We start from the raw sequence: 27687 nt of genomic DNA on the forward strand, positions 1-27687 counted from the left end.
GCCAAGGGACACATGTCAATCTTATATATGGGTTGTAGGAAATTTCCTACAAACCGGCTTGTAAGAAATTTCTGTCCATTAAATCATCACTTGTCATAAAAGCTTAAGCTGATAGGAAGATGTAAATTTAATCATTTAATCAATACTTTATCACTTTTCGGCCTCATGTGTGGGCTCAAACTCTCTTTTAATAGATGAAGTCCAATACGTAAAATATTTAATTAAAATAAAAAGTAAATGAATGGGACAAAATTCAAACTTAGGACTTTTGTTCTCATATCGTGGTGATTTAACACTGAAAATAATATAATATTAATTGGTCGGTAAAATCTAGATGTTCTTTTTATTATTATTATTTTGTCATGTTATTTGTTTTTCCTATGAAACTCTTTCGGTCGGTGTTAGTCCCATGCACGCTGATTAATGAGCATATATATTTAGGGGCCCTGATTCACAAACAACCTCACCCCAACTATTGCACAACCCCAATGCACATTGGGGTGAGACCCACGCAATGAGTCCCACCCCATTGTGCCTTGGAGTTGTGCAATAGTTGAAGTATGGTTGTATTTTTAGCATTACCCGCCCAATCAACTCGGCCCTGATTTAAGGCCTAATGATGTCTCCTCTTTTCCCTTCACATCCTGGCAATGTCACTGTTGTCATTTGCATAACCCATTAGATCGGCAGAGATTTTAGCAATTTTGTTATTAACGTAGTTAATAATTTAGACAATAAATATGTTTGATTAGGTTTTGAGCAGCCCACTCCCCTTCTTGAGAGCAGATGGTTCTTAAAAGGGTTCTCAAATCTCTTACTTTTTACCTGAATTGCTAACAATCTGAATAACAAAATTCTTTCAACGTAAAAAAGGAACAAAGAGAACGGCATCAACCTTTTAGGAAGGTGGTTGTAGGGTTCTCATTATCTTTTTGTGATCCCAACACCCAATACTGAATAAGAGATTTTATCTTTTATGCTGCAACCAATGCCAATACATTGCTTAAAAGATGCTTTGCCTTGGAATATTGGTCGTAGCTGTGGGCCCAGTTTATCCATATGTCATTTCTAACTAAAATTTAGACAAATCTCTAAAATTATGTTCCGTTTGTTTCAGCGTAAAATGATTTCGGTATTTTTTTGTGTTTGGTAGGGACGAAAATAATGGTCAGTCAGAAAATGACTTCCGTTTGACCAAAAATGCTTAATAAATTTCGAAAAATGATTTACGTTACTTAAAAGCGTAAATCATTTTCCGTATATAGTAGATGCAATTGACTCTCTTTTAAATAATGCAGTCGACCTTTACGTTCAAGCAGTTGATTATCACTGGATTCCGACAAGTCAGATTCTGACACGGTTGGTGCCAGAATCCGACAAATTATGCTGAAATCCGTCTACGTCCGGCAACCGTCGCCGGATTCCTGCCATACCTTGCCAGATTCCGGCTAGACTGGCCGGAATCTTGTTGGAGGGGCCGGATCTCTGGCTATACGACCGGGATACTGACCGTATCCCCGGCCATCTGGCCGAGATATTGGCAAGATCCCCGGCCGTCTGGCCAGAACGGCTGGATCCCCGACCATCTGGTTGGGATCCTGGACGGATCCAGCCGTTCTGGCCGAATCTCCGGCCAGTCAGGTCGGGATCCTCCCAGAACAGCAGGATCCCGGCCAGCTGGCCAAAATCTGGCCAGGACGGCCGGCTTCTGATCAACTGGCCAAAATCTGGCCAGGGCGGCCGGCTTCCGATCAACTGGCCGGGATCCAGCCGTTTTGTGCCGGATTCCGGCAACCTTTGCCAGAATTTGTGTCAAATATAAAAAAATATTTTTATATTATTTTATATTAACATTTTTTATTTTGTGAATAAAATTTAATTTTTTTAAATTAATATGATTAAATTAAAATATAAAAAATATTTGTAATTTTCCGTACGCGCCAAACACCGAAAAATGATTTCGACGAAAAATATTTTCTGAAAAATGACTTATTTGAAAATATTTTACGACGGAAACCATTTTACACCGAAACAAACGGAGCATTAGTCACAGTAATTATCCAAATTTTCTCTCTCTCCCTCCCTGACTGGTAGGATCGGTGAACTTGGCAGCCATGAGCGGCGCAGGTATAGTGGCAAGTAGCGAGCACAGTGGCAACGGGACCAGGGCCAGCTGAATGGCTAGGCAAATTAACCAATCGCCTAAGGCCCCAAATAGTGATAGTATAATTAAATTTGCTTTAAAAAAAAAAAAATTAAAGCTTCAATTATGACAACAAAAATTAAACAATACTCTTTAATTAAGGTTTCAATTATGGTAAAAAATAATGTTATGACAAAGCTTAAATAGTACAATGCATGATATACAACGTAATTTTAATTTCGCTCTCAAAGTTCTGCTTTTAAGGAAACAATAACAAAGGAAGAGTTTTTGTAGTTCCTTCCTATCTTATTGTATTGGAGAAGACTCTTGAGTATCTATAAATATCCATCCATCACAAGCTCAGCAGCAGCATCGATGTCGTTATACTTGAAGTGCAAGCTCAACAAACTATCATAGAACTGCCGATAATGGCCCGCGGAGAACAACCAACCACAATATATTCATCGGGGACAAACTCTCTCTCGATCTCCAGCATCAATCTCAGAATCATTGGGGCAGGGATAGGCAATTGAGATCTTGCTAACGAGAGGGACAGCTTAGTGAGGATATCCGGCTGAAGTAGGCCTGCCTGATGTCTCTTTCAAAACTATCAAGACTAAATCACATGCTTCTTGTAGCCAGCGGGGGTCAGACGAATAAGAAAGTTCAGTTATCAACCTACCCACAAGAGTATCCTTTGGAAAACCATACAAGCTTTTACAATCATTAAAAGATTATTTTTAGGGATGAGGGCCACAAACCAAAAAATATATATGGGGGAGAAAAGGGCGGACGGGGGGAGAGTAAGTGTACTGTCACTATATACATATGATGAAGGCTAACATGCACCTTCATCATCATCAACATCATGGAATATGACATATATACATGCATGCATGAAAACATACTTAAAAGGCCCATGTATTAACTTTGAAGGAAACACGAATCCCAGAAACAGAGTTACACACTTCACTAGCTAGTGCATTGCTTGCTGTCCAAACAACTTGGGTGCAGAAGATAGAACACTACCGACCTTAGTTTTATTTACAGCATGCACAAGATCGAAAAAATGGACTTTAAAATATTACTCACAACAGGATGCAAAAAGAAACAAAGGAAAATCAGGAGGAAAAAAATTATAACACTACAGATAAATTGTTGAAGAGAAGAGGCATTGGTCACAAGCACAAACATATATACCTCGCTTATCGATCAACCCATCATCAATCACAGAACCGCTGATATATACTCTCGTAAATTAAGCTCAAAAAGTGCTTCAACTTCACTGACACTAACTAGGTAATCATATATAAAAAGGCACACAGGATCGATGAAAACTCATATATATATGGACACATACAAATATGTGTCTGCTTGAAAAACATGGGTGAAGAAATTCATACTCTTTGAGAATAACATCACAAGGAAGGCTCTTAAGTCAATTTCTGCTTTAATTGGACAGTCTAATAGCAGGGTAAGTTTTAATTAAACTACTGCACATGAATCGGACAATTGTATTGTCTTTGTAACTTACTTAATTGTAACTTTATTTACATTTTATGAGATAATTTTGCTTCCTTGAAACTCCCAAAACCGCCTCTTGAATATTTTGAATTGTAAGAGATTCACAACATGTACATTTTCAAATTATGTTCCACAATCGTAAAGAAAATACGAGGAGGCGGCCTGTGGTTGCTCTCAATAAAAACAGTAAAGGAACAACTTACAAGCTGTTTGGGAAGCAAGAACAACTGGTGTCTGTTGCCTTTAAAGTTTTTCATTTTAAGCCTTGCTTTTCATTTTTCTCTTTATTTTCCTCTAAAGTCTCTCAACATCTTGGGATTCCATTCTTTGTAATTATTTTTATCATAATTGGTGCTTTAATTGTTTTTTTTTTTTTTAAAATAAAATAAAAAATCACTGTTTTGAGCTATTTTCAAAACGGCTCAACATATAGTGTATTAAAATTCGGTTTGAGCTGTTTTAGAACTAAAACGGCTCAAATTAAAACAGTTTTAGGTCCAAAACAACTCAAAACAATTAGAGCCCTGCATTTTAACCAAAACAGCTCAAACGGATTTGAGCCGTTTTAGCACTTCAATTTCAACTTGCGTAAAAGACCAAACGCTCTGAACACACTCTATAAATAACTGATTTGCCGGTAAAAGTGATAGACGGAATTTTCATGACAAGACTTGGGTCGTCGTCTTTATTTTAATATATAGAACATTAAAATAAATAAATAAAGCAGAACAAATCACTTTTTAAAGCATTATGTTTGTTTTTTTTTTTTTTTTTTTTAAAAAATTAAATTAAATTCAAAGAGAGCATGGTCGGCTTAAACATGTAATTGTATTGCAATTTCCAAAACAACTTTAGCGATTGACTTGGATTCCCCTTGGCCTTCACCAGAAAAGAAAAAATTCATTGAAAAAAAAAGGAGTAGCTAGATATGCGCAAGTTCGCAGCCGAAAAGTTGGACCTCTGTAATTCATGAATTTTATGGGAGAGTCGTTTTATTTGCAAGTAGGGGTGTAAATGAATAAAACTATTAATAAGCTCGCTCGGTTTATGCTCAACTCGATTATTAAATAGGTCACTTGTAAACACGAGACTATACTCAATTATTAAACAATTCATATTTGTATAAAACTCGGCTTGGCTCAGCTTTGTTAGCTCACGTGAACAAATTCGTACAAGGTTCGACTCGCTTGTTAGCTCGACACGTGTGTGTGTATATATATACACTCTCAATAACATAACAATAACCTTCAAATCAATGTGCCACCATAAAAGGCTTCAACTTGTGGAACGCTCAAAATAGAAAATCGTGGCTAGTAGAGCAATCAATTCTTCCTCGAAGTGCCAAGAATAACCCATCAAAACAACAGAAACTTCCTACGTACTAAGACATTTTATCAAACATTCGTAAGGCACGTTTTTAATACTCGAATTCTCAACAAAATTTCACAAATCTATCTATTCTTTTTACATATCCACACCCTAAAAATATCACGCACGAGCTCGAGTCTGCACTAGAATTTTTTTTTTTTGAGCCGAGCCAAACCGAGCTTGATTTTTAAAACTCGTCATGAGCTAGAGCTCGTGATAAATTTAAATGAGCCGAACTTATGCACTACTCGTCCGAGCTTGGCTCGTTTACAGCCTTATTTGCACACACCCATTTTGTACATATATTGTACACATTTACAATGGGTGTGGGACCCATGTGGGATAGGTCACACACCCATTGTGAGTGTGTGTACAATGTGTATACAAGGTATGTGTGTACAAATATCATTTTATTTTATGGGATTAGGATTATCTCAAATTATTTATCCAAATTTGAGAGAATTCGATCACGTAATTGTAAGAGATCACTTATGGGACCCACTAGATTGATCGGATAAGTGGTTGGAAAACCCAATTTTTATTTGGCCAGGTCAGTCCCATAAGCGGTCTCTCACAATCACATGCCCGAATTCTCTCAAATTTAGGTAGATAATTTGAGAAGATCTTGATACAATTTTATGGGCCCATCCCAAAAGTCATATAGAATTTGATGTTCCTCTAACGGTTGAAAAAAGACGGATGATGGTGGTGGTCATTTAGTAGTTTAGTAAGGATTTTAGTTTCTAGGGAACAAAATTAATTATCGTTTAAAAAATATAAATGTAACTTATAATTACATTTTAATGCCTCCGGTCAATTTATTCTGTTTTTTTTTTTTTTTTTTTCAAAAAATAAATATATGAATATGAAATTATATTCTTAGTTAATGAAAAAATGCTGACTTGTTTGTAGGCACTTTCACCGCACACCCCAACCTATAAAAAAAGTAGTTAAAAAAAGATAGAGATTAAGTTGTTAATAATATAGGATCAAGCTAGCGTTTTTGCGAAAAGATTTTTGGTTTAGCGCGAAGCTCTTGGATAAGTTATCACATGCCCTCTACATATGATATTTTTTTATTTGTTTCACACTCTTTATGTCTCTCTTCATAAAGCTATAAGCCAAAATAGATCTTGGGTTATATATAATTATACGAATAAAAAATATAAACTAGAGAGCTCTAAAAAAATTTCAGTATAATTTGGGCAATATCTTTTTTGCCAATTTAATTATTTGATCATAGTATTGTTTTGTACAATCAATTCATTATTTTATTATGGAAGAACCCAATTAATAATAAACAAAATAAACATACACTACCAAAAAAAAAAAAAAGGCATTTATGGACGGTTTTTTTTTTAGACAGTTTTAGAAATCGTCTAGAAAACAAAATAAAACCGTCTGTAAAAAATTTACTATGAACGGTTTGATTTAACCGTCCATAAAATTTCAGACGGTTTTATAAAAACTGTCTGGAAATTTACATTTGGTTTCTTCCGAAACCGTCTGTAAATGTTATTCCCAGAGAATTTTATGGACGGTTTTTACGAAACTGTCCATAAAGTTTCAGTTCCAGACGGTTTCTTTTGAAACCGTCTAGAAATATTTGGCTAAACCAAGTTCTTTTCTCTTTCCTGGTTGGTTTGAATCCGCGTGATGCCCCTAAATTTCGCCACATCCATCCGATTTTTTCCCTAGCCAAAATCACAACCGTCCGTTTTTTTTTGAAAGCCACAAAATTTCCCAGCCAAAATCACACCCCCAATATTCAGTAAAACAGTACAAAACCCTAACCCTCCAGCCCCTAAATCAAGCTGATTTGATTCCCAAACAAACGTTGACTGCCCGGAGGAAGTCGACCGGGGAAAGACTTCTTCTTCATCGGCTTCTTCTTCATCGGTCTTCTCCCACTACGACAGCACCCTCCAGCTCCCAAGTCGGTTTCATGTTCATCCCCATAAGAAAGATCGACCCCAGTCAGACCCAGTCCTTCTTCTTGACGGCCCCGGAAATAGTCGAAGCCATGGGGCTCCAGCTTGCCAGCGGTGGGTTCCGTGTGAACCTTGCCTTTGGTTTTGATTGGATTTGAGTGGATGGATTTGATTTGGGTGTTGATTTGAGTGTTCCCGGCTAGATTTGGTTGTCTTCTCCGTTGTCGATGGACCTGACGGCATTTTTTCGGCCAAATGATTTAAAAAAAAAGGGAGCCGAACTTGAAAATGTACTACTTGCCCAAATTCGGCTCATTTACATCCCAATTTGCACACACCAATTTTGTACATACATTGTACACGCTTACAATGGGTGTGGGACCCATGTGGGATGGGTCGCATACCCATCGTGAGTGTGTGTACAATATGTATACAAGGTATGTGTGTACAAATATTATTTTCCTTTATGAGATTATGATCATCTCAAATTATTTGCCCGAATATGAGAGAATTCGGGCATGTAATTGTGAGAGACCACTTATGGAACCCACCTGATCGGATAAGTGGTTGGACAACCCAATTTTTATTTGGTCAAGTTGGTTCCATAAGTGGTCTCTCACAATCACATGCCCAAATTTTCTCAAATTTGAACAAATAATTTGAGAAGATACTGATTCAATTTTATGGGTCCATCCCAAAAGTCATACAGAGTTTGATGTTCCTCTAATGGTTGAACAAAGACGAATGATGTTGGTGGTCATTTAGTAGATTAGTCACGATTTTAGTTTATAGGGAACAAAATTAATTATCATTTAAAAAATATAAATGTAACTTATAATTATATTTTAATGCCTTTGGTTTATTTATTCAATTTTTTTCAAAAAATAAATATATAAATATGAAATTATATTCTTAGTTAATAAAAAAGGTTGACTTGTCTGTAGGCACTTTCACCGCACACCCCCAACCTATAAAAGATGTAGTTAAAAAAAGACAGAGATTAAGTTGTTAACAATGTAGGATCAAGCTAGAGTTTTTGCGGTGAATTAGTGATGAAAAGATTTTTGGCTCAGTGTGAAGCTCTTGGATAAGTTATCACATCCCCTCTACATATGACATTTTTTTTTAGGGATAACTTCACAAAAATGTACTGAATTACCACGCGTTTTGACAAAAGGGTATCAAACTAGTAAATGTCTCGAATTGGAGTATCAAACTATCAAAACGTATCATGGAAGGGTATTCTGTCAAGATTTGCTGTTAAATCCTGACAGAGCCCGCAACACGTGCCTGTCACGTGATTTTTTAAGGACGAAGTACTCGTTTTGCCCCTCATTGAATACATTTTGATACGAATCCTAATGGAATACCCTTCCATGAGACGTTTTGATAGTTTGATACCCCAATTCGAGACGTTTACTAGTTTGATACTCTATTTCAAAATAAACTAATTTTTTTCTTATTGGCATAATAACTGAGGCAACACTTATCAATTTTGTAAAACCGATGACATTTTTAAACTAAATTTTAAGGAATACAGTTTGTCATTTAAGGCTTTTCTCATGACAAATTCCATGATAATTTACTAAGTCATTGACTTACACAGTTACTTTTCCACCTGTGAAACACTTTGGTATTTTGCAGATTAGTAGGTTTCACGGACTATTGGGTAAGAACATTTTGTTGGGTTGAAAATAACAAAGCGAATTAAGCGCTCAATTAGTCAAGTTTGCGCAGCACAATCAGATGATGTTGATTGTTGTAGTTATATTTTCTTGGAAGTTCTGTATTTATATTAGATTATAGTGAATAAAATTATCGAAGTTATTTTAATTTGACTAAGATCATTATTATTCTGCTTTTCGCTATATTTTACTTTGATAGTTAGTGTTTAAGGTAGTAAATTCAACTACTACAAGTTATTTAGTATGGAGTCTCTACGAGTAACACTTGATTACGACGCGTTTTTACGGAAGGTTATCAAATTAGTAAACGTCTCGAATTGGAGTATCAAACTATCAAAACATCTCATGGAAGGGTATTCCGTCAGGATTTGTATTAAAACGTCTTCAATGAGGGGCAAAACGGGTACTTCATCCTGAAAAATTGTAATACCCCGTATTTTTAAATATGAATATAAATATTTATTTATTAAAGAGCTTTTATAGTTTTAGTCCAATAAAAATTTAAACAGACCTTAAACTTTGGAATAACGAAAATATGGTCAAACGAACTCTGTTTTGGTCGATTCAAAAGTCAAAACGCTCATCTCAAAGTCCTCTATCTACCCTCAAAATTTCATAATTTTTGAATTTCGTTAAGGATACGAAATCAGCCGTGCAAAATAATACTCCTGTTATGGACGAAAACTGATTTCTAACAATTGTGGGCCCATTTTATTTCTTTATAAATTCAGTCCATGAATCTAGCACAGCCCATATGAAGCATGATACATCAGCCCACATGTTTTAAAAACCCAGCCAGCCTTCACCTTCACGAGATGCCCAACCCACGTATACATGATAAACAGTTTACACGCCTTAATTTAATACAAAGAGGACCTCAGCATATGACGTTGCCTTATCCCTTCGCTGTGGTCACCCAACGCCACGTGCAGCTCTCCCAATCTGCCATGTTTCATCAAAACTTGCTGCCCAAGTTGCAGCCCCAGCCGTTGGATGAGTATGATCCATGCAATCTCCACCATTGAAGCTAATATATATTGAGGTGCAGCCCTTTCGATCACTTGCACTTCTTCTTCACTGTTTCTCTACAGAAACTGGAACTCCTCTCTCTCTCTGGTTCGTTCATTTCTGTACACAGCAGCAACTCTCTTCTCTCAATTTCCAGGAACAAAAAAATAGAAGTCTCCCCCTCACTCTCCTTCGGTCCACCGAGAAAAGAAGAAAATAGGTAGAAGCCACTCCCTCTTGCCTCTCTCTTTCACTGACTCTCTCTTTTTCTTGCTTGTGCATTCGGTGGTGTAAGATAAAGATAAGAAGAAGAAACAAACAAGTAATGAGACGAACTAAGGGAAAAAGGAAGCAATAAATATTAATAAAGAAAAGAAAGACAAGAAAAGGACCCACTTATTCTCTCTCTCGTAAGTCATTTTTTTACTCACTTACTTTGCAAGAACAAGCTCTTCTCTCTACATTCAATAGATAAGGAAAGAAAAGAAATAAAAGACAAAAGAATAAGGACTTTTTTTTCTCTCCGTACGTGTGTCCCAATATATATATATATATATATATATAATGAGTAAAAAATGAATAAAAGGAAAAGAACAACAAAAAGCCTTTTCTACCTTTTACAAAATATAGTTTTGGCAAGTTTATTATTTAGCTTTGTTTATCTATTTCATGATTTTAAAAGTTATTAGTATTTTAAATGTTTATGGTTTTATGAGTTTAAAAGTACTCTATTGTTTTTGTGTTTTATGTTGTTTTTTTTAAATAGAGAATTTTAAGTGGCGTATTTAAATAATAAATCACGCTGTTGTGATGTCCGAGTAAAAATAAATATTTTTACCAAAGCGCTATTACGTTGCCCTAATATTTTAAAGTATTTTAGATGTTATTGATACTAATGCCGTTATTCTGTCCAAATTTTATAAGAATAAAATAAAGTTATTATTTTATTAATTTATTTTGATACATAAAACTCATTATTTATATTTGGAGAGCTATTATGTTTATCTGTTATAAAAATAATATATGTGTGTTTAATTAATCGATGAAAGAAAATTAATAATAAGGAGAGGATACCTTAGTTTAAGTTTCAGGCTTCAAATCTCAGAATATTTCTCTAAAACTTCTTCTTGAAATTTATTTAGGTAGAAGGTAGCTAAAATACTGCTCAGAAGATATCAGGTAAGGGAAATACTATCTCAAAACCCCGGCAAAGTTTTAATAAAACTCTTTCAAAAGAAAAAGTCGAGAATTTTCTAAACTCTTTCAACTCTTTTAATATTACTTGTCTTTTTATATTACTATTATAAATATGCTCTTGTTATATGATGTGATTGAAATCTCATGTGATTATACTTGGTTTATATTTGATACATGTACACCATATGAGTAAATATGATGATATCATAATATGTGTTACATGTGTACCATATGAGCAAAGGTTGATGATATCATAGTATATGTGTTATATGTGCACCATATGAGCAAAGGTTAATGATTTCATAGTACATGTTTTATACGCACACAGTTTTACCCCCCGCGGTACCATGTCATAGACGATCCGGATCATATATGTGTTACGTGTTATGTGCTATGTGTTATGTGGGTAGCATGGCAACCACACGGAAGGACTAAAGTGTGGGCTACCGGCCGGGGAGGCCTTCACCTAGGGAAGTTCCCAACCCGGTACGGCTCTCCCCTGTGACGACAGGATGGGCTCATAGTCGTCTTTCGAGACGAGCCAAACGTGCGCCGCTCATGGTTAATTAGCGGATATTGGACCAAGGGTGGTTAAAACTTACACGTAGCATAAATAATTCATGCACCATTTTACATTTGATATAATTGTATGTCAATCAACTGTTTCTTTACTTGCTAAATTATTTGAATTCTATTTAGAATTTCTGAAAAGAAAATTACACTATTATTGATGTGTTTTCCTTACTGAGTTGTCGAACTCACCCCCTTCTTTCCCCAAATCTTTTCAGATGATACTGTAGACCGGAGTCTTTTCGTTATGGATGGCATAGACCCCACCCCTAAGAGCAATAGATCAATAAAGACCGGTCTAACTTTTGTATTGTACATATTTATTTTGAATTCCTAGAAATATGATGTAATAATAACAAAAAAAAAAACTACTATTTATGTATATATTCATATAATGAAATATAGCCATGCGCTATTCCTGGGAAATTGTGTACATGTTTTCAATTATAGAGATGTTTTATAGCTCAAGTTCGCGTTCCCCTTATATCCCAAAACGGGGGCGTGACAAAAATCACGTGACAGGCACATGTTGCGAGCTCCGTCAAGATTTAACAACAAATCTTGACGAAATACCCTTCCATGATACGTTTTGATAGTTTGATACCCCAATTCGAGACGTTGACTAGTTTGATACCCTTCCGTCAAAACACGTGATAGTTCAGTACCCATTTGTGAAGTTATCCCTTTTTTTTTATTTGTTTCAAATTCTATGTCTCTCTTCGTAAAGCTATAAGCCAAAATAGATTTTGGGTTATTTTTAATGGTACGAATAAAAAATATAAACTAGAAGCTCTCAAAAAATTTTAATATAATTTGGGCAATATCTTTTTTCCCAATTTATTTGATCATATACAGTATTGTTGTGTACAATCAATTCATTAATAATAAACAAAATAAACATAATTTTATGCAATGACAAGTGATAAGCAAATATTGAAAAAGATACCTGAAAATGCCTTGAAACTATGATAAGGACCAATAGCTATTTTTCCTCCTTTTTGTTTTTGAGAATTTTAATAGAATTTAATGAAAAATTCTAACGAAAGGTTGAAATTGAAAAAAATTTGAAATATTAATACCTTACATTGACATTTTTTAAAGTTTTGGTTCGTTTTTTCAAAGGTGATAAAAAATTAGGGGTTATAAGTAAAGTTTTTCCAATATTTTTTTAAAAGTGGCTAAAGTTGCTCGTGTCATATAATGACACATGACAAGTTGTAAAAGATCTTTTAAAGGAAATGTAGATGTAGCATTAATTACTCTCCCCTATATCAATAAAATAAAAGAGAAATGATTGTTGTACAACTCCAACAATTTTTTTTTTTCAAATTAATCATCGGATCTATTTTCCTACATGTGAGTCCTACACATCTAATGGTCATTTTTAAAAAAAGTTGTTAGAGTTGTATTAAAGTTATACGAAAGTTGTAAACTTATCATATTTCTAAAATAAAATATAAAAAGAAAATAAAGCTACAACTCTTTTACAACTCTCCACTATATCAAATTGTCAATAACCTACTGGAATATTCAGGGGCAGTACTTGTGACATTCCACATCGTCTGGAAATGTGGATGTGCTTATATGTATAAATGCACCATTTATGACACAACGCGTTTTAAAGCCGTGATGGTTATGAACCTATCAGAATTTTGCAGTTAAGCGTGCTTCTGAGAGAGCAATCCCAGGATAGGTGACCTCCTGAGAAGTCTGGTTTGAGGAGCTAAAAGCGGACAATATTGTATCATTGGGGGTAAATTTTTACAGTACTGGTTTTCCTGGGGAAGAACAAGAACTCACGTAGTGGGCTTAGTGAGAATTATCATGGCATTCTAATAAATTTGAATTCAACTCTCTTCAAATTTTGTCTCTTTAAACCAAAATTCGAAGTAATTATATCATGTACTACACAGCATTACTCAAATAAAAATTCATATATAATTTTATGTTTCATTACAATACCCAAAAGAAAAAGACACTCATAAGCTCTTTTTTCTTTTATTTTTATTTTTCTTCATCTAAGCACTCGTAGCCTTCCCCCCTGACAAGTAATAGAAAGTTTCTCTATCCTTTCATTACTACTACGTACACAATTATACGCACCATAATATATATTATAGAAAGGAATCAAGTACATGTTCGATCTATCTTACACTTACGTTGCTCCCTTGATGATTTTCATTAATCGATCACTTCAATTTCAACTTGAGGAGGAGGAGGAGGAGGTAGTGGTTCGTCTGATTCTTCTTGACGTCCAAGGAGGCAGATGACAATAAAAGCAGGAATAGTTTGGAGATTATCATAAAACCAACACATAAAGCGTTTCAACTGAGCCGAAAACACTGTATACCAAGGAGACACGATTAGGAGCATGGGAAACACAAGCCAGAAAAGCGAGGGCTGGAAAATGAGGGAGGCGAAGAAAGAAAGAGTCAAGGGAACCGAGAAATGTGCCTTCAGCAAACAGATGGGTTCCACGGTAAGAGGGAGGTTGACGGAGGTGAAAAGAAAGATGAACGTAAGAATGGCAAGAAACAGATAGTAGGCCATCACCAAAACAGGATTAACAAGGATTTGATGATCAGTTGATCCCATGTTCCTGTCTACGACCATAAAGATGATGCTTATTAGCGGTGGAACCACATATCTCAAATCTATAACCCACCGCATGATCCTTAGCTAGCTTCTTCTGTAGCTTAGAGTTCAGCCCTACCTAGACACACATATATTCACGTTGCTGCTGGAGCCAGCTAGCCTGCTTGCTTATTGCTTATAGGACTTAGGGCGGGGCAGCATTGAGTACTTATAGGAGCCGCTAGCGTGCATGGGACCGACACCGACTGAAGAGTTTCATAGGAAAAACCTAATAACATGACATAATTATAATATTAATAATAATAAGAATAAAAAAGAACATGAAGTTTTTACAGACCAATTAATATTTTATTATTTTTCTTGTTAAATCACTACCGTATAAGAATAAAAGTTTTGAGTTTGAATCTTATTCCATTCATTTACTTTTTATTTCAATTAAATATTTTACGTATTGTACTTCATCTATTAAAAGAAAATGTAAGCCTACACATGAGACCGGAGAGTATTAAAGTATTGATTAAATAATTAAATTTATCTCTTCTTATCAGCTTCAACTTTTAGGATAAGTGATGATTTAACATAGTATCAGAGCAAAGATTCTAATTTTTTTCATTTCAATTAAATATTTCACATGTTAAGCTTCACTTATTAAAAAAAATTTAATTCCATTAAAAAAAATTATTAAAATATAATTAAATAATTAAATTTATTTGCTCGTTCAAAACTTTGTAGGACAGTTTTGTAAATTACACTTTTATTACCTACTATATGTGTTACTGCTGATTGGCATTGACTTCTGGCTCCCACTCTGCCGTGACTATCACGGACCACGCGCGTGCTCGTGTTCGAGTGTAATAAACTATACATGTTTAGAGGAATTAAGGTCCCACGCTCCTAATTAATTATGAATGAAAATACTCAAATAGGCCGTTTTTTCAATAAAAAGCTAGTTTCTTTCGGCCAGGAGCGATTGTAATTCAACTTTAATTAACTAATTAACGTAATATTTTAGGATTTACGTAGATTCGATCGGTCCCACGAGCCCATTAATTAATTAATTAATTATATATATAGAGGATGGAGATAAATATAATAAAAAAATTATATTTATATTCTTCTAAATAACATGATCGAATGCAATTTTATAATTTTTTTTTATTATATTTATGTTATTTTAGTATTCTTCTATATATATATTGGCCTCATCCAATCCATCACCCGGTAGAAAATGGAAAAAGAAACAAAGTTTAAGTTCATACTATAAAAAATCTCAGCTAATTAATGAAGCCAAAGAATGATAATTGATAATATTAGGACATGTCGTGGCCTCCAAATTGAGGAAATTGTTCTCTACAAGAGCATCAAGTCGATCACTTAAGTGTCTTTATTAATGTTATTATATTCAAATCTAGCTGTGCGTTGAGTGTCAACCTAGGCCATTTTTTTTTCACAACATTTATTTATTATAGTGATCAAGTCATAAACTATTTAAAAAGGTACTATTTTTTGAGATGGTTTGTCACTCTAACTGAGACAGTGAGACCCGTTATTGGCACTGCCTGTCGTTTTTCTTAAAATGACTTTAGTCAGGGCGTCGTTTTTGTTAACAAAACGACACTAATAAAAACAACTAAAATATCTCAATTTTTTGTAGTGATAATAAATACTAGAAAGGTGTAATTTAATTTGCTCTTAATTTTTAAATTTGGTTCAATTTTTTTTTTTTTTTTTGAAAAAAAAAAAACTGAAACGTCAAGCTGGCATGGCGCCTACCTATTATATACGTTTCACATGAATATTAAGGAAACAAGAGAAGCCACAAGGGACAAATGGACACGACCACAGAAAAGGAACAGCCCCCGGTTTTGTTGAATCCATGTACTTTGTTAGTGCTCTGTTCATGCCGTATATATACGTTCTATCTCTCATGCACTCGATCCGTCAATGCATGCATACATCAATAATGATGTAATAATCTACGTCTTAAGAGAATTAGAGTTGAATTAATAGCGATGAATGAATAAAATACTTTACATCAATCGGCGTAAAATTAACAACAATAAATAAAAAATGAGTTAAAGAGACGCTTTTCTTTATTAAACCAAAAGTCAGTTTTTTACTTAAAGCTTTTATACAACATAAAGTGTAAGAACTTGATAAAAATATACTCAATTTTTATTGTTAACATGTCACATTTTTAATATGTAGTATTTTTCATGTTGTTCGATGCATGAAACGACCTAAATTCACATAATTTGATAATCTACAATTTTAAAGAAATTGTAAAGGATCCTGATCCTCTAAAGCATGTCAATAATTTGAGCTACTTGAAAGCTATAACAACCATAGAAAGAAGTTAATGAGAGAGAGGCCTTTTTTTTTTTTTTTTTTTTTTAAAGTAATTGGCCCAAATGAAATTTTGAATTATTTGTTAATGTCTTTATTATGAAAACAAGAAAAAAAAAAAAGAAAAAAAAGAAAGAAAAAACTTTAATAAATAAAGACATTAATGTTAGGAATATGTTCTTCAATTATTTTATCTGTTGGTTTTTTATATTTTAACCGTTTCATGCATGTTTTTTCAGAGTACTTTTTGATTAAAATCGCGTGGTCTTTAAATTTAATTAGGCTTGTTTGGCCCATTTCAGATTTTCTAAAATCTGACGGTTGTATGTTCCCATCAGGCCCTTTTTGTGTTTGGCCCACAACCCTATACATAATTCGATAAGAGTTATTGAGTCTTGAAACACGGGCTGACCCCAATAAAGAGGCAGCACCTAAGAAATTTTGAAACTCGAGACTTCAAGAGATAATATCCCTAAAAGCTGCAAGCGTCAACCACTTGGCCAATCCCTTGGGGTTCATTGACTGACTGATTAGGTCAAGACGGATGCATTTAACCCCACTCACAAAATCATAAAATAATTTTTTTTTGATTTTGTCACATGGAGTTTATTTTCAAGCAAGTCAATTTATAGCAAAATAGATTTGAAAACAATCTTAAGAGTGTTATAAATGGATTTAGCAATAGTACAATGCATGATATACAACATAATTTTAATTTAGCTCTCAAAGTTCTTCTTTTAAGGAAACAATAACAAAGGAAGAGTAGTGTTGTGGCCATGAACTAGCTAGGGCTGCAGGCAAGCAGGCAAGCAACCTTTGGAATAGTTGGTGTGATTGGATGATTATCAAACACATTAGCTTAAGGCAACCCTAGCAAAGACGGTAAAAAATAGCTCCTTTTCATTCTTCTTACGTTTTTTTTACTCTTGAATAAAGATAGAATGTGACTTCTTTTGAATGCCGAGTAAGAGATTTGACAGGTCACGAATCTTCCCACTTCTCTTGCACCCATTGATGAGCTTGGCCAGAGCCCAGTCACAAACAGCAAGTTTCCCATTTCTAACAGTTACTAGTTCCCGTTTACCTTCCGCTTTGAGTACAGAATCCATCTGCAGAATATCAGGCACAATCTGCAGTTTTAACGCAGTCTTGAGATTGTCAGATCCCGCTGGAATAAGGCTAGGCTTTTGTAGGTCCTTCCTATCTTTTTGAATTGGAGAAGACTCTGAGTATCTATAAATATCCATCACAAGCTCAGCAGCAGCATCGATGTCGTTATACTTGAAGTGTAAGCTCAACAAAATATCATAGAACTGCCGATAATGGAGAACAAGCAACCACAATATATTCATCGGGGACAAACTCTCTCTCTCCAGCATCAATCTCAGAATCATTGAGGCAGGGATAGGCAATTGAGATCTTGCTAACGAGAGGGACAGCTTAGTGAGGATATCCGGTTGAAGTAGGCCTGATGTCTCTTTCAAAACTATCAAGACTAAATTAAATCACAAGCTTTTTGTAGCCAGCGGGGGTCAGACGAATAAGAAAGTTCAGTTATCAACCTACCCACAAGAGTATCCTTAAGAAAACCAAACAGGCTTTTACAATCATTAAAAGATTCCCATGCTTCATCCAATTGATGATCCTTTATGCCGACTAACCAATCGGTATAGATTTTTTATACCAACTAACCAACCACCGAAATTCAGTGAAAGTAGTAGGTGGTTGATGGCGATTCAGTGGCAATTGGTAGGCGGTAGGCAGTAGTCAAATATTTTGTCCGACTCCTATGCAGAAGAGGGCTATCTCCCATTGCCCAGCCCATTTAGACCAAAAGACCTCCAGCAGGCTGAAAGGTAAAAGAAAAAAATTCGAGGCTTGCACAGAGTTTGAAAGAGGAGCAATCTAGAATGGGTTTAATTATATTCTTTTCTTATGCAACTGTTTCTACCTCGTAATCTGGGATGTCTGTAACAAAAACTCACCTTATACATGCAGTATTATTTCAATGGTCTCGTCTACCAACTTCATTCCCGATTCACAAAGAAGTGAAATTGACATTTGCTTGACCTGCCAACATCCCAAACATAAATCCTGAATTTGCGTTAAAAATTATCAATGTAGCCTGTAATATCCAAATCATAGAGCTTAAATGAAACTGCAATACAAGAACAAAAATTAGAGATTAAAAATCTATTATACACTAGGACCAGCACTGTGGATAACACACCAGAGTACTCCACACTTGGCAATTAAAGGTAATTATATCATTTTTTTTTAATGAATAAGTAGAAATTGATATTAACAAAAAGAATAGTACTTTACAAACACCGACAAAACAATTAAACCACAAACAAAACAGAGGAAACCTCTGTAAACTCATCTACCAACTAACAACTTGATTAAACCAAAACATTAACATCAATGTTCCAGTTCAAACACAAACTAATATTCTTCAGATTCTTCTTAAAATTTCTTTTCCCTGAAACTCTATATCGGACTTCCCAGATGATAGATTTCAATATGTGTTCTTCAGTTTTGATCTGTCTTCCATGCCGAATAGCATTACGAGCCTTCCAAATTTCATAAACGGTGGCACTCAACACCAACCAACAAAGAACCCCTCTCATGGCCTTCGTCCTCCAGATTCGACACCCTTCCTCAAGAATATCCTCCCAATCATTAGGAGGATTCGGTATATTACACCGTTCCATACAAATTCACCATAAGCGAGAACATAACCCACAACCAAAAAATAGGTGAATTCTACTCTCTGTACCATTCTGGCAAAATACACAAGTAATGTCGCCCTTATACACCCATGCAAAGCATTCGATCTCCAATTGTAAGTCTATTCTTAAACACCAATGAAAGAATAAAAGCCTGCTTAGGGATTGAGTAAGAGTGCCAAACCAAATACCACCGGTTGACACAGGTTCTCTTAATTCGGAAGTGGTTCCACGTATCTGCACTAACATAAACACTAGAATGGGAGATGGTCTAGATAGGAGAATCAACAATATCCAAGTGCACTTTTGGAAGTTTAGTTTGAATTTCTACAATATCTTCAGAGCGAGCTGGTCTCCAACACCATATACTATCCTTCAAGACAGAACTTAAGTTGGCCTCCAATTTGCTACAATAATCGTACACAATTCGGAAGCCAAACTTCTCCACTAAGGCACCAAAAGGATGCCAGTTATCCATTCATAAATGGATATTTTCTCCAGTACCCACCTCAAATCGGATCAGACCTCTAGCCAAATGTCGAAGTTTGAGGAGCTTTCTCCAACATCATGAACCATTTTGAGGGGTAGAAACATTCCAGAAACTCTTCCCCTTCAACATTTTGATGGGTAATTATATCATTTCCTTACGACTTACAATCAATCTTGTCTTTTTGAGGAGCATTGGGATGGAAGACATTAAGTGATCTAACAAAGTCGCTGAAATCAATGACTTCCTTCTGCTTAACATCAAACAGATCAAAGATCTGCATGCATGTCCGTAGAATTACTCCAATCTCAAAACAAACATAATTGATTGAAAGCAGCCGTTCATATATAGCATAACGTACAAATGAAGAAAAAAAGAAGAAGCCATGCAATAAGATTTAAATAAACACTAAATATTCTTTTCCCTTTTTTCTTCTTTTCCTATCTTTGTGGGGGAGAGACAGAGGCTATAGTCTATTAATCTCCAACTCATCTAATTAAACATATAAAATGTCTGCCTAACGTCAGATTAATATTTCATATAATTAACAGTCCAGCAGAAGGTGCCCTGGCCTAGGTAAACTCATCAGATGATTAATGTACGTAGGCACAAGAAGATAATTAACGTTATATTAATATTTCATATAATTAACAATAATCCAGCAGGAGGTCAACCCTCACAATTTTGTAATTATCATAACAAAAAAAAAAAAAAATCATTGGTATATGAAAATGAAGAATATATCCAATCATATGTTATTCAAAAAAATTGAGAAATATTTGGCTTCTGCCTTGTGGTACTCTATTTTCAGTCGCTTGTTGGATTGTTTTGGGTTATGCAACGACGGGTTATCGATCTACTCCTTTTTTGGTAGTCTTTGGGCGCGCTGGTCGATGAGTGCTACGCTGTGAAAAATGGCACCCACTTGCCTCTTTAATTTGGTGCTTATGGAGGGAAAGAATAACCGGAGCTTTGAGGACGTGGAGAAGACCTTTGTAAAACTTTTATCCTCCTATCACATTCTGTATCTTTGGACTACGGCTTATGTGTTCCCCTTATCTTTTAGGTTTCTTGACTTTCTTACTCGTTTCTTTAGTTAGGTTTTTTTTTTTTTTTGTTTTTTGTTTTTTTTTTTTTTTTACTCCCAGTATACTAAGGGCCGTCTCACGCTTTTAATGAAATTGGCTTATTACTTATAAAATATATATATATATATATATATATATATATATATATATATATATATATATATATATATATATATATATATATATATATATATTTGAGAAATATTCGCTTTAAATTCCAATACACCTATCATTGGTTCAGGACTAAGATATTGTAAGCTCCATAATCTCCATCTAGATGGATGTGTACTAAAGATTGCAACAAACAAGTATAACAAATGTGATCCCTAAAAATAACATGCATATATATATATATATATATATATATATATATATATATATAAAACTCAGAAACTAAATATGTTAAATACGAGGGCCACAAACCAAAAAAATATGGGGGAGAAAAGGGGGGACGGGGGGAGAGTAAGTGTATTAAATATTGTCACGTACTATATATATATATTTGAAGCAATATGATGAAGGCTAACGTACACCTTCATCATCATCAACATCATGGAATATGACATATATATATGCATGAAAACATACTTTGGAGTTTGGATGCAAAAAGAAACAAAGGAAAATCAGGTTAAAAAGTATACCTCGATAGAAAAATTGTTGAAGAGAAGAGGCATTGGTCACAAGCACAATCATACCTAGCTTGCTTATCAACCCAAAATCAATCACAGAACCGCTGATATATACTCTTGTAAATCTCAAAAAGTGCTTCAACTTCACTGACACTAACTGGGTAATCATAAAAGGCACACATAGAGGTGGTCAAATTATCCACCTACTGAACCACCTTTATTTCCGACTGATTAACTGAATCGACATAAAACGAAATAGCGTTGTTTTAGTAAGAACGAAATATTTGATATATATATATATATTTTTTTTAAAGAAAATAAAAACGACGTCGTTTCATTACCCATGTTAACCAATTGAACCGACTGCCTATTAACCGACCTATCGACTTAACCGACCGTTTATTAATCTACTCAACTGACTTAACCGAAATAATTCATTGACTGCATTCCGACAAAAGTCGGTTAACCGACTGAACCACCTACCGAACCGATACCCACCCCTAGGCACACAAGATTGATGAAAACATTAAAACTAGCAATAGAGTATGTATCCGACAAATAATCCACATGCACACACAAACTCATATATATATATATATGGACACATACAAATATGTGTCTGCTTGAAAAACAAGGGTGAAAAAATTCATACTCTTTGAGAATAACATCACAAGGAAGGCTCTCAAGTCAATTTCTGCTTTAATTGGACATTCTAACAGGATAAGTTTTAATTAGACTACATATGAATCGGACAATTGTATTGTCTTTGTAACATACTTGTAACTTTATTTGCATTTTATGAGATAATTTTGCTTCCTTGAAACTCCCAAAACCGCCTCTTGAATATTTGAATTGCAAGAGATTCACAACATGTACATTTACAAATCATGGTCCACAATTGCAAAGAAAATACATGGAGGCCTGTGGTTACTCTCAATCAAACAGTAAAGAAACAACTTACAAGCTGATTGGGAATTAGTAAGAGCAACTGGTGCCTTAAAAGTTTTTCATTTTAAGTCTTGCTTTTCATTTTTCTCTTTATTTTCCTCTAAAGTCTCAATACTTGGGATTCCATTCTTTGCAATTATTTTTATCATAATTGGTGCCTTAAAAGTTTATCTTTAAATGAAACTTAATTATACTATTACTATTTGGGGCCTTAAGCTATTGCCTAATTCTCTCTAAGTATTCAGTCGGCCCGGACTAGAATATGATTTACTATGTGACACTTATTTTTATAAAATACTAGGGCTGATGTAACGACCTACCCCCAATGACACAATATTATCCGCTTTTGGCTCCCCAAATCAGACTTCCTAGGAGGTCACCCATCCTGAGATTGCTTTCGCAGAAGCACGCTTAACTGCGGAGTTTTGATAGGTTCATCGCCATCACGGCTTTAAAACGCGTTGTGTCATAAAAGGGTGCATTTATACATATAAGCACATCCTCATTCCCAGGCGATATGGGACGTCACAACTGAGCATGGGGCGGGGATGCCCCTTTTTTTTTTTGCCCCGCCCCGCAGGGGTGCAGGTTTACAAATTCACCCCCTTAAACCGCATAAAACCAGTGACATCCGTGCGGGGAGGGGGTGGGTGACGCGGGGCGGGGGATGCGGGGTTTGCGGGTTGTGCGGGTATCCCCGGGGCAAGCCAAGACATGAGAAAAATCAAATCAAAGCCAGATTCAATACCTAGAATGCTAGCAAAGATTCAATACCCATATTCAATACCTAGATTCAAGCCATATTCATAAAGAAATGATAGCAACAAAGGCCAGAATGGGAGAAACACCAGCCTATGGACGATGACGCAATCGCAGAGCCACAACCGAAGGTCTTGAAGCCGATCTTCCTGGTCTTGACATCGTACGTTCATGACGTCCCCATAGGCCACAGGACCGGAGAAAAGCCAGCGAAGATGGGAACGATTGATAAAGGCCATGGCACTGTGTGATGTATGGGAAGAAAATGGAAGATGAAGAACTTAGGGTTTTTTCTGGGAAGAAGAAGAAAAGGTGCCTTCCAATCTTCCTCAGAAATGGAAGGAAGAAGACGAAATGAGGAAGGGGGTGAGGGGGTGAAGGATAAAAGGAAGAAGAAGAAGAAGGATAGGCGGCGCAAGAAGAGGAAGAAGAAACTGGAAATGACGAAGGCCGGGTAGGGTTTTTAGACTTTAGGTGTTTTGCGGGGCGAGGCCTCGGGGATTTTAAAAACCTCCAACCCGCAACCCGCCCAGCCCCGCACTGCAGAGGTATATCATTTTTGAACTCGTACCCGCAAGAAAAAACTAAAACCCGGAATTTTAGGTGCGGGGCGGGGCATACGGGTTGGGGCGGGTATTTGATCACCCCTATAAAATACCATATATATATATATATATATATATATATATATATATATATATATATATATATATATATATGAACTGTCACGAAATTTGTAAAGAAACTATAATAAAAATTGTAGAATCTTGAGCATTTTCGAAAATTAAAATCCAACCATCCACTATATCAATATAAGAAAGATATATACTTGTTAATTAAGTTATAGCCTATTTGGGTACTCAAGAAGGTCCCAAAGTAAATTATACACATGAGGAAAATTACAAGAAAATTACAAGTGATCTATCAAGAGTGATTTTTCTATCCCTTTTCCTATGTATTACTCAAATAAAAAAAAAAATAAAAAAAGAAGAAGAAGAGGTGGTTTTTCTCATTCATCTAGAAGAAAATGGTTTTTTTTTTTTTTTTTTTTTCTCAGAGTAATGCCATATGCAAGACTCTTATCATATATCATCTTATCCCCAAATTTGACATAGTTTTTAAAATCACTATTAAATTTTGATCCAATGGTAATTTTAACAGTTATGTTGTGGGATTAGAAAATGATAAAGAGTTTTGTCTATATCACTGCTCTTTTTTTTTTTCCCCCTTAAAATTCCACTAAAAATTGAATGGATAAGGGAAAGTTAAAGAAATGAGGGAAAGATAATAAGTTTGTCTAACCATTTAAATGCATAGATGGCTCTAAAATATGTAATTAGATGAATAATTCTACAAGTCCCTCATGTGTCACTCTTCTGTCCCTTAAAAAATGAGGTGGCTTTTAAAATTATCATTTGATCAAATTTAAGAGTGATCAATCAGAAGCTCAACGATGATTTTAAAAGTCAAATCATTTTGAAGTGACACATGAAAGACTTCTAGCATTACTCGTAATTAGAGATCTCATTCTATTATCAATTTCTTATTTCTAAGCAACTACACAAAAAAAATAAAATAAAATCAATTGTTATTCACAGTTTACCTTCTAGTCCGTAGATGATTGATGATGTTTTTTACTTTTTGGTTGTGATGTGATGTGATGTACGTGAAGACCAAATTAGTTTTAAGTGTTTTTGGAGTATTTTTATTTTGAGTTATTTGTTAATGTTTTTATTTTTTGCTATTAAAACAAAAAGAAGAAAGAAAAGAAGAAGAAAGAAAGAAGAAAAAGAAGAAAAAGAAAGAAAGAAAGACGGCAATTTATTTGTTAAATGAGCAATCTAGCATGCTATTATCCAATCACTACAAAAAAACTTGTATTTTCGCGCATGTGGCTACTGTAACCGATACTGTAGCCATGTGGTGATTTCGCTACATGGTAGATTAACCACGTCACGATTTCACCACGTCGCGAAATGTTTTGCGTAGGTAATTAGCCACATGGATTTTTGCCACATCGCCAATTAGTCACGTGGGAAATAAGCTATGTGGCTAAAATATTCATTTTTTTTTTCAATTTTTTCAATTTTTTTTTTAAGATTTGAAATTTTAGCCACGTGCTTTATTCGTCACGTCACCAATTGCCCACGTTGCTAATTTATTAATTTTTTGTTTTTGAGAAATTAAAATTTTAGCCACGTGGGTTATTTGCCATATGGCCAATTAGTCACATAGCAAATAACCCACATCTCCATTTGCCTATATAGATTAAAAAAAATTAAGTAAAAAACAATTGGCTGGTGTGCGCGCGAGACATGAAAATTTCATGTCCCGTGCGCACCAATATTGGGATTTCAAAATTGACTTTTTTTTATTAATATTTTCAAAAAACATTTCTTCCTAAAAGTCTACCTCACATGTAATGCTATCTCTCTCTCAGCTCTCTTCACACGTTTCTTCTCCCCTGAATCAAAAAAGAAAAAACAAAACTCTATTCTCCCCAAAACTCTCTTCTCTCTCTCATTGATCTCTCTGATCCGTTGATCTCTCACTCTCTTCTCATTTTCCACAAGACGATCGACCACTCACCTCCACCGGCCTGGCCGCACGACTCATCGCCACCACCCTGAGAGATCGGCCAACTTAGAGATGTAGAGATCGAGAGAGGGAGGAGATCTAGATCGAGAGATGGAGAAAAAAGCGACGGAGGAGGCCTCATTTTTGGTGATTTCTGTGGTTGAGACTTGAGAGATTTTTAAATTGTTATGATTGTCTGCAAACATTTATCCCTCTGGTCCGGACGCACGAAGCCTTAATAAGGAAATTACTTGCAGCAGACGTGCGACCGTCCGGACGACAGTGCCTCACCTTCCGGACGCGGCTCTTAAACAATCTCATAATTTTGGTCGCACAGTTGTCCGTTCGGACGTCCCATGTCCCACCGTTCGAATGAATCCCATATTTATCAAAGCAGTTGCCCATTTGAACCTTCAGCCCATAAATAGAGGCCCCTGGGCTTGAGAACTGCATGAATTCGGTATTGAATTCCACTAGCGCTTAGAGAGTTATTTTGTGAGGTTATTGAGTTGATCCGATCTCTCTGAAACCGTTGTTGTGTGTGCTGTTGCTACGCTTAAACTGAAGTCTATCTTAGGGGTCGGCCCTAAGGTAAATGATTCCATTGAAGACCCCTTCAGGTAGGAGACCTGGTTGGGAGGCGTTCGTATTGGATAACACGTTAGAGAGCAAGATACGACCACTGCATCAGGGGTATGTGAGTGTTACTACTTTGTATCTAGTCTTGTCTTCTGATAGTGAATATCCTGGGTTTGGCTGCCCCGAAGTGGTTTTTCTCATCTTGAGTTTCCACTTCGTTAACAAAAATTCTTTTGTTATTTATTTTCAGCATTGTTATTTTTGTTAACACTTTAAGCACACACTTGCTTTATATTAGAAGTCAATTCCATTTTTCATCATTCTTTCTCTCTCTCTCTCTCTCTCTCTCTCTCTCTCTCTCTCTCTCTCTCTCTCTCTCTCGTCTCTTCCAACAGAATAATATTAGAAAAAAATAGAGAGTAGAATAGATAACTTGTTGGAGTATGTATAGAAAAATGAGTATATAAAATAGCAGGGGTTTTGCAGTAATCTTCGTTATCAGACCCAAACAGATCTTTATCTTCTTCGTCCCCATGATGCCCTCCATTGTTGTTCTTTGCGTCTTCGCCATTCTCTTCCACTTCTTCTTCTTCTCCTCCACTGCTTGCGCTCCCACTGGCGCTGCTGGACGAAGAGGTGGACGATGATGATGATGTTGATGAAGAGGCGGCGGATGAAGACGACGACGACGGTGACGATGAGTGGGCCCCATCTTGTTCGACCTCGTGGCTTCGATTGTCGTCGTTGTGGTCCTCTTCGAATACATCAGCGTCTTGCTCCGAAAAATCCATTCGCGGAATTTTGTTTGATCGATCCCGTGCGTGTGTGTCTCTGCTTGGAGCCGCTTTGGAATTTATTTGCGTTTGAGAGGTTGAGTTGGTGATGCGACTCGGTTTAACTCGGCCCAATAGCAAAAGATTTGGCCAAGTTAAATCCCACGGTATTATTTTCTTCGATTCTTCAAGTAATATTTAGAAATAATTGCATCATTGGTCCTTATAGTTGACTCTAATTATAAATCACTCCATGTGATAACAAAATTAAATGAGAGATCCATCTGGTTAATCATAATAACAAATAGGTCAATGAACGTGTTTTTCGTCAACCATTTGAACAGTTACCGTTATCCCGCCATGTCATAACCAATAAGAGGCTGACGCATGTAATTTTTTTTAAAAATATATTAATACAAATTTTTGATTTCACATAATTTTTTCCACAATCACATGTGTCATTTCTTCCACCTTATGTACAGTAACTTTCTAGGGTTTTCTTTTTTTCCCCCCAAACTTAACGCCCCCTTCTTCCCCCTCCCATCCTCACGTGTCGATGGCCACCATGTCTCCGCTCTGCACTTTCTCCTTCCCCAGCGCCTCGATCATCTTTGCGCCCAGGTCGTACACTACCTCCATCTCTGCGGACTTCAGGGTCAGCTTATCAGTCTTAAAAGCTGCTCTGGCGACGGCAGGGCGATCGATCTGGATCTCCACGTCCTCTCTCTCTCGATGACCTCGGTCTCTTCCT

At 35.7% G+C, this 27687-nt stretch overlaps 1 protein-coding gene and 1 long non-coding RNA gene across 2 annotated transcripts; one reads left to right on the plus strand and one right to left on the minus strand.

Moving 5' to 3' along the window:
* Window positions 1–9685: 9685 nt before the first annotated feature.
* On the plus strand, window positions 9686–11843 carry LOC133854834 (uncharacterized). Its single transcript, XR_009896867.1, has 3 exons — window positions 9686–9879; window positions 10802–10838; window positions 11645–11843. It is a non-coding gene; the product is annotated as an uncharacterized LOC133854834 (long non-coding RNA).
* Window positions 11844–18472: 6629 nt separating this feature from the next.
* LOC133854007 (NAD-capped RNA hydrolase DXO1-like) lies at window positions 18473–26954 on the minus strand. Its single transcript, XM_062290028.1, has 2 exons — window positions 26597–26954; window positions 18473–18525 (listed from the first exon to the last, which is right to left on the minus strand). Exons 1-2 carry the CDS (start codon window positions 26952–26954, stop codon window positions 18473–18475), a joined length of 411 nt encoding a protein of 136 aa, XP_062146012.1.
* Between the last annotated feature and the right edge of the window lie 733 nt (window positions 26955–27687).

Source organism: Alnus glutinosa, chromosome 13 (assembly GCF_958979055.1).
Source record: "Alnus glutinosa chromosome 13, dhAlnGlut1.1, whole genome shotgun sequence".
Taxonomy (NCBI): domain Eukaryota; kingdom Viridiplantae; phylum Streptophyta; class Magnoliopsida; order Fagales; family Betulaceae; genus Alnus; species Alnus glutinosa.

What these genes read in the sequence shown, in the direction of transcription:
- LOC133854007 (XM_062290028.1), bottom strand. Translation starts at nt 26,954, where the DNA reads ATGGATTTTTCGGAGCAAGACGCTGATGTATTCGAAGAGGACCACAAC. An exon ending in TTCTATACATACTCCAACAA is followed by an intron (nt 18,526 to 26,596) that starts GTTATCTATTCT and finishes CTTGTATTGCAG; the next exon opens with TTTCATTTAAGCTCTATGAT.